This window comes from Melanerpes formicivorus, unplaced genomic scaffold, assembly GCF_026170545.1.
Source record: "Melanerpes formicivorus ecotype bairdi unplaced genomic scaffold, bMelFor1.0.p_v2 SCAF_549, whole genome shotgun sequence".
NCBI classification, from domain to species: domain Eukaryota; kingdom Metazoa; phylum Chordata; class Aves; order Piciformes; family Picidae; genus Melanerpes; species Melanerpes formicivorus.
Genome location: NW_027142901.1, coordinates 110,314 through 117,954, shown reverse-complemented (window position 1 = coordinate 117,954; position 7,641 = coordinate 110,314). Strand labels below are relative to the sequence as shown.

Here is a 7,641-nt window from a genome sequence, read left to right as displayed (position 1 = left end):
TGTTTTGGGGGGGAAACTAGTTTGGGGGGATGAGTGTGGGAGGGGCAGATGCTTTGGGGGACTTGGAGGGGGAATGGCTTTGGGGGGAGCTGCTTTGGGGAGCTCAGAGGTGGGGAGAGGACTTTTTTTTGGGGGGATCATTGTGGGGGGAGCCTCTTGGGGGGGCTGCTTTAGGGGGCTTGGGGTGGGGGGAGCCTCTTGGGGGGGGCTCATAATGGATGAGGAAACTGCTTTGGGGGAGCCACTTGGGGAGGAGTCATTCTGGGGGGCTTGGGATGGGAGGGGAGAGCTGCTTTGGGGGGGGGCAGGGACTGGCTGGAAAGCAGCCCTGAGGAGAGAGCCTTGGGGGTGCTGGGGGAGGAGAAGCTCACCAGGAGCTTTCAGTCTGCACTTGCAGCCCAGAAAGCCAACCAGAGCCTGGGCTGCAGCAGGAGAAGTGTGGCCAGCAGGGCAAGGGAGGTGATTCTCACCCCTCTGCTCAGCTCTGGGGAGACCCCACCTGGAGTCCTGCCTCCAGCTCTGGAGCCCCTATTCCAAGAGGGATCTGGAGGGGCTGGAAGGTGTCCAGAGCAGGGCCAGGAGGAGGAGCAGAGGGCTGGAGCTGCTCTGCTGTGAGCACAGACTGAAGGAGTTGGGGCTGTTCAGTCTGGAGAAGAGAAGGCTCCCAGGTGACTTCATTGTGGCCTTCCAGGATCTGCAGGGGGGCTGCAGGAAGGCTGGGGAGGGACTGCTGAGGATCTCAGGCAGTGATAGGACTGGGGGGAATGGAATGAAGCTGGAGGGTGGGGGAGGTTCAGGCTGGAGGGGAGGAGGAAGTTCTTCCCCATGAGAGTGGTGAAGCCCTGGGATGGGTTGTGCAGGGAGGTGGTTGGGGCCCTGGACCAGGCTGGCTGAGGCTGTGGCCAGGCTGATCGAGTGTGGGGTGTCCCTGCCCATGGCAGGGGGTTGGAGCTGGCTGAGCCTTGTGGTGCCTTCCAGCCCTGAGTCATACTTTGACGGGGGGGGGGTTGGGGTGGGGGGTGGGGAGGGGGGCGTCACTGGTGGCTTAATGGAGGTGGTGGGACACACACACACACGGTCTCACTGTCCCCCACCCTGCGAGGTTCCTGTGTCCCTGTCCCCTCCCTTCCTGGGCTGGGCAGGTGGGTGTTGTGTGCCCCCCTCCCTCCCTCCCCTCCCGGGGCTGGGCTGTGGAAAAGCAAACAGGGGCTGATAAGAGACCTTCCTCCCGGGGGGGGGGGGGATTCCACCCCCCCCCAGAGCGCCTCCGGCGGAACCGGGGGCCATAAAGCTCGGGGAAGCGGCAGGGTCCTGTTTGCTGTCCCTGTCCCTTTCCGTCCCTGTCCCCCGGCACAAGCTGCGGGGGTGGGGGGGTGAGAGGGGAGGGGGATGGGATGGGGAGGGCCTCTTGATCCCCCAGGACCCCTCCCCCCTCCCCCCCCCAGGGGCTGCTGGAGCTCTAAGGACGAACCTTCACCCCCCCGCCAGCCCCCTCCCTGCCCGTGGGCACCTCCTGTCCTCTCTCATCCTCTGTAGGTCCTTCCCGGGAGGGGGGGGAGGTGGGCGGCCCACAAGAGGGGGTGTAGATGGCGGGGGGGGGGGGGGGGAGATGGTGACATTTCCTCCCCCACCCCCCCTCCACCTTTCAGAGCCATCCTGTGACCTTTGGAAAATTGCTGTTTGCTGCCACTCAGGGAAATGGTGCAGAAAAGTCTTCGTCTCCTGCGGGGGCCCCCCCCCCTCCCCCGACCCCCCCGCAAATCCCGGGGGTGAGAGTGAGGCGGGAGGGGGGGGGTGTAGGGGAAACTGCCTGGGTCCTGATTCTCCCTCCCAGCCTTGGTTTGGGGACATCAGTGACGAATTGGTGACAGTGCTGCTAGCTTGGGGGGGGTCGGACTACCATCCTCTCCCATCCTCCGGGGGTGCTCCTCTGTTTTGGGAAGGGGGGAGGGGGGGAACCCCCCCTCCCCCCTTCCCAAAACAGAGGAGCACCCCTCGGGGGAGGTGTCTCAAGCTCCCCTCGCCCCGGGGACACGTCGCAGCCCTGCAGCCCCCCCACCCGCCCTCGATCCAATCAGCCCCGCATCGATCGCTGGGGACGTGAAAGGTTCTGGGCTGAGCTGGGGAGGGGGCTGCTCACATCACCCCCCCCCACACACCCCCTCCCTCCGCACCCCATCCCCAGGCTGACGTGGGGACGGTCACTGCCTGCCCGAGGCGGCGGCGACCCCCTGCTTGTGTCCCCTCGCAGCGCTGTGGTCACCGCACCGGGATGGGACCCCCCCCCGCCCCTAGCCCGCCACCGGCAGGGCTGCGGCCCCCCCGTGGTGGCACTGCCAGGAGCTGTGCCCCTGTCGCCGCTCGCCGGGGTGAGGACCAGGGCAGGAGGAGTGGGGTGCGTGTCCCCTCCAGCTGGGCTGGTGGCACCTCCGAACGGGCTGGTGACAGCCAGCAGGGTCCCCGCCGAGCTGTTGTCCTCTTCAACCGGGCTGGTGGCACCCGGCAGGCTCGCACCGAGCTGTGTCCCCTCCAGCCGGGCTGGCAGGGTCGCACCGAGCTGGCAGGGTCGCACCGAGCTGTGTCCCCTCCCGCCGGGCTGGCAGGGTCGCACCGAGCTGTGTCCCCTCCAACCGGGCTGGCAGGGTCGCACCGAGCTCCTCTGTCCCCTCCAGCCGGGCTGGCAGGGTCGCACTGAGCTGTGTCCCCTCCAACCGGGCTGGCAGGGTCGCACCGAGCTGTGTCCCCTCCCGCCGGGCTGGCAGGGTCGCACCGAGCTGTGTCCCCTCCAGCCGGGCTGGCAGGGTCGCACCGAGCTGTGTCCCCTCCAGCCGGGCTGGTGGTAGCCCTCGGGGTCCCCACCCAGCTGTGTCCCCTCCATCGCCCTGGCTGTTCCTGCGCGGGCGCACGCTGCGGCTTTTGGGGACCCTGTTGTCCCCCAGCCCAGCATCTACATGGTGGCTTTGGTGGCCCCTTCCCGCTGGCTGCTCTCAGCACGTCCCCGCCGGTGCCTCCGTGCCTCAGTTTCCCCGGAGCCAGGCTGGCTGACAGCTCCCTAATGCCAAATCCATAAGGAATTATTGTCCCCCCCGGCGCGGGGGGCTGGCGGCGGGGGAGCAGAAAGGTCACCTCATCTGTCCCGGGGGGGCCGTGACAGCGATCGATGGCGGCGGCGGGGGCCGCGGTGACAGTGACAAGCGGCGGCGGCGGCGGCGGCTCCGTGGCCTGCTCTGCCCTCGGGGGAAACTGAGGCAGCCCTGCCCGGTGTCCCTTCCCGCCGGGGGGGTCGCAGGCTCTGTCCCTGCTGTCCCCCCAGGTGCTGTGTTGTGCCAGTGGCGTTTGTGTCCCGGTGTGTGGCCGGTGTCCCTCCGTGCCACTGCCGTGCGCCAAGGTCGTCACAGGGGCTGCGCCTCACCTCTGCCCCCTCTGTGTCCCTGTGCCATAGCTGTGTGGCACCTCTGCCCCCCTCTGTGTCCCTGTGCCGTGGCTGTGTGGCATCTGTGTGACCCTGTGCCGTGGCTGTGTGGCACCTCTGCCCCCTCTGTGTCCCTGTGTCGTGGCTGTGTGGCACCTGTGTGACCCTGTGCCGTGGCTGTGTGGCACCTCTGCCCCCCTCTGTGTCCCTGTGCCGTGGCTGTGTGGCACCTCTGCCCCCTCTGTGTCCCTGTGCCCTGGCTGTGTGGCATCTGTGTGTCCCTGTGCCATGGCTGTGTGGCACCTCTGCCCCCTCTGTGTCGTGCCCTGGGTTGCCCTGGCTTGGCTGTGTGGCATCTGTGTGACCCCTGTGCCGTGGCTGTGTGGCACCTCTGCCCCCTCTGTGTCCCTGTGCCGTGGCTGTGTGGCACCTCTGCCCCCTCTGTGTCCCCTGTGCCATGGCTGTGTGGCACCTCTGCCCCCTCTGTGTCCCTGTGCCATGGCTGTGTGGCACCTCTGCCCCTCTGTGTCCCTGTGCCATGGCTGTGTGGCACCTCTGCCCCCCTCTGTGTCCCTGTGCCATGGCTGTGTGGCACCTCTGCCCCCTCTGTGTCCCTGTGCCCTGGCTGTGTGGCACTTCTGTGTCCTTGTGCCATGTTTGTGTGCCATGGCTGCATGTCACAATCCATGTCCCTGTGCCACGTCCCTGTGCCCTGGCTGTGTGTCACATCCATGTCCCTGTGCTGTGCCCGTCTGGCACTGCCATGTGCCACATGCCATGTCCCTCTGTCCCTTCCCTGTCCCCCATGCCCTGACCCTGCACCCAGCCCCTCGCTGCACCCCAGCTGGGGGTGGTCTCTGCCAAGGGACAATGACAAGGTACCGGCACGTGTCCCCGGGGCTGGTGATGGGGGGGAGGGGCTGCTGGGGTCCTGCCGTGCCCGTGGGTCGGTCACGGGTGAGGGAGGAGCCAGTGTCCCCCACAGGCTATAAAAGCCTGGGTGGGTGGCAGAGCCACGGTGTCCCCCAGCACTGTCACCCCCGCTGCCAGGCCCTGCCTGTCACCTCCCACCTGCTCCACTGTGAGTGTGGGGACAGCCCGGGGACGGGGCGGGGGTCCCCTGGGGGGGTGCCCTGGAGGGGGGGGTGTCTTCTGTGGAGGCTGGGAGCCCCGGGAGGGTGGACGTCCCCTTGGGGACATGTGCTGTCCCCTGCAAGAGGGAGGGGGTGTCCTGGGGGGCGGGCTGGGGTCTCTGTGGGGGGAACATCTCCCGTGGGGGACACTGGAGGGGGCGGTCTCCGGGGCCTGGGGGGCGTCTCTGGGGTACCTGGGAGGGATGTGTCCCCTCGGGGAGTTGCAAGGGGTCTCCCGGGGGGCCAGGTGTCCCTTTGGGGACATGGCAGGAGGTTCCTGGGGGACCTGGGAGGGAGGTGGTGGCCCTTTGGCGACGTCGGGGGGGATGTCTGCCTGTCCCGGCGCGGGGGGGGAGGTGGCGCCTCGGGGACAGCAGAGGAGTCTCTGACATCCCAGGGTGGGAGGGGGGCCCCTCGGGGAACACCAGGGGGGGTCTCTAGGGCTGAGATGTCCCTGGGGGGGGATGTGGTGGTCTCTGAGGGGGGAGACGTCCCCGTGGGGGACATGGAGGTGTCCCTGGAGGGAAGATGTCCCTTGGGGGGGGGAGGGGGCTGGAGTCCTGGGTGGGGGAACCCCTCCGGAAGCAGGGAGTGGGCTTGGGGGGGCCAGGGGCTTCGTTCAGAGGCAGAGCTGCCGCGGGCTGGGCTGGGGATCCCTAGAGGTCACAGAGGTCCCCGAGGGGGGACAGGGGGTGGCACGCAGGCATCCCCACGCAGATGGTGACATCCCCACGGGCGTGGCGCGTGCTGGTGGTGGTGGCCCTCTGTGCCCTGCTGTGCCTGGACCTGCTGGCGGCCGCCTACCCCCCGAAGCCCGAGAGCCCCGGGGACGACGCCTCCCCCGAGGAGATGGCTCGGTACTTCTCGGCGCTGCGCCACTACATCAACCTGGTGACACGGCAGAGGTGAGCGCGGCGCGGCACGGCGCGGCACGGCACGGCACGGCACGGCGCGGCACGGCAGGGGCGAGCTGGGCACGGCAGGGGCGAGCGGGGGCACGGCAGGACCGAGCGGGGCACGGCAGGGGAGAGCAGGGCACGGCAGGGGCGAGCGGGGCACGGCACGGCACGGCGCGGGCGAGCGGGGCACGGCAGGGGCGAGTGTGATATGACAGAGGTGAGTGTGGCACGGCAGAGGTGAGTGTGGGATGGCAGAGGTGAGTGTGACACTCGGCAGCACCCCTGTGCCAGCCCCGCGGTGCTTGCCTGAGACCCTTTGGGGTGTGCTGTGTGCTGGCACCATCTGCACACTCGTGTGCTCTGTCCCACGCACCTGGTGTGTCCCCTCTGCACACCCCTGTGCTCTGTCACCGGCACCCAGCAGGTCCCTTGCACCCCTGTGCCCTCCCGCTGCATGTGCCCCCTCGTGCCCCACGCCCCTTTGCACACGCGTGTGCCCTCCTGCTGCATGTGCCCCCTCGTGCCCCACGCCCCTTCGCACACGCGTGTGCCCTCCCGCTGCATGTGCCCCCTCGTGCCCCACGCCCCTTTGCACACGCGTGTGCCCTCCTGCTGCATGTGCCCCCCTCGTGCCCCACGCCCCTTTGCACACGCGTGTGCCCTCCCGCTGCATGCCACCCTCGTGCCCCACAGGTATGGCAAACGTGCCAGCCCCGAGGCCGCGGCGCTGGAGCTGCTCCTGGGGGCCAGCAGGGACAGGTCACGGTGAGTGCCCCCAGCCCTGCCCCCCAGCCCTGCCCCCCAGCCCTCTTCCCTCTTCCTGTCCCCAGCACCCCACAGACCCTTTCCTGCCTCCTGGCGGGGGGGGTCGCAGGGGGTGCTGGGGTCCTCATCTTGCCCTTGTCTCACACCAGCTCTTCCTCACAGGTCTGATGATGACTCCGCCTGGTGACCGACACCCCCAGCCCCCCCCCGGACCCTAGCCCCTCCCCGTGTCTCCCTAAGGGACCCAGGGCTCAGGGTGGGCCCCAGCACCCAGGGCCAGTGTAGCCCCCCCCCTCAGTGGGGGGGGGGCAGGAACCTCCAGAGCCCAACCTGGGAGTGTCCCACTGAGGGGGGGTCCTGACCCCTCATCCCCTCCCCACTGCTGTTGGGGGGGTCCCGTGTGGTCCCTCTGTGCCCCAAAATAAAGAGCACGATCGTGGGCACCCCTCTGGGTCGTGTGGACGTTTGGGGGGGGGGACAATGACGGGGACACAATGGGGGGGATGGAGGGAAGGGTGCAGGGGCGTGGAGGGGAGATGGAGAGAGGATTGAAGGGGTGTGCAGGGGAGGGTGAGGGATGGAAGGGGGCAAAAGAGCAAAAGGGGGTGCGGGGGGGGAGGGAGAGGAGATGGGGGGGGTGCGGGAGAGGCTGAAGTGGTACCGGGAGGGGGCTGGAGGAGGGTTCAGGAGGGCGGGAGGGATGCAGGGAGGGTGCACACGGGACAGGGATGCAGGGGAGGATGGAGGGAGGCTGGGAGGGTCCTGGGGGGATGGAGGGGTGCGGGAGGAGGAAGGGGAGTTCCGGAGGGGTGCAGGGGGTGTAGAGGAAGAGGTGCAGGCAGGAATGAAAGGGAGAAGGAAGGAGGCAGAGGGGGCTGTAGAGAAGGGTGCAGGGGAGCTGGGGTGCACCGGGTGTGGGTGCTGGGGTGCAGGGGGGTGCAGGGGGTGCACTGGGTGTGGATACTGGGGTTCAGGGGGGTGCACTAGATGTGGGTGCTGGGGTGCAGGGGATGCACTGGGTGTGAGTGCTGGGGGTGCACCGGATGTAGGTGCATGGAGTGCACCGGGTGTGGGTTCATGGGGTGCATATTGGGTGTGGGTGCTGGGGTGCAGGGGGTGCACCAGGTGTGGGTGCTGGGGTGCCCTGGCTGTGGGTGCATGGAGTGCACCAGGTGTGGGTGCTGGGGTGCATTGGGTGCTGGGGTGCATTGGGTGTGGGTGCTGGGGTGCAGGGGGTGCAGGGGGGTGCACCGAGTGTGGGTGCATGAGGTACACTGGGGTGCATTGGGTGTGGGTGCTGGGGTGCAGGGAATACAGGGGGTGCACTGGGTGGGGGTGCATGAGGTACACTGGTTGTGGGTGCTGGGGTGCATTGGGTGCACCGGGTGTGGGTGCAGGGGGTGCTGGGGTGCAGGGGGTGCTGGCTGTCCCT

General features: G+C 68.5%; 1 protein-coding gene across 1 annotated transcript; it reads left to right on the top strand.

Moving 5' to 3' along the window:
• The first annotated feature begins 4,443 nt into the window (after positions 1-4,443).
• LOC137460291 (peptide YY-like) lies at positions 4,444-6,652 on the top strand. Its single transcript, XM_068170734.1, has 4 exons — positions 4,444-4,493; positions 5,263-5,450; positions 6,138-6,209; positions 6,372-6,652. The coding sequence occupies exons 2-4, from the start codon at positions 5,263-5,265 to the stop codon at positions 6,394-6,396; spliced, it is 285 nt and encodes a 94-aa protein (XP_068026835.1). The 5' UTR covers positions 4,444-4,493; the 3' UTR covers positions 6,397-6,652.
• Positions 6,653-7,641: the final 989 nt, after the last annotated feature.

Excerpts from the sequence above, each read along its gene's own strand:
- LOC137460291 (XM_068170734.1), top strand. The coding sequence starts at position 5,263 with ATGGTGACATCCCCACGGGCGTGGCGCGTGCTGGTGGTGGTGGCCCTC. Across the intron at positions 5,451-6,137 it reads AACCTGGTGACACGGCAGAG|GTATGGCAAACGTGCCAGCC; the intron begins GTGAGCGCGGCG and ends CGTGCCCCACAG. Across the intron at positions 6,210-6,371 it reads GCCAGCAGGGACAGGTCACG|GTCTGATGATGACTCCGCCT; the intron begins GTGAGTGCCCCC and ends TCTTCCTCACAG.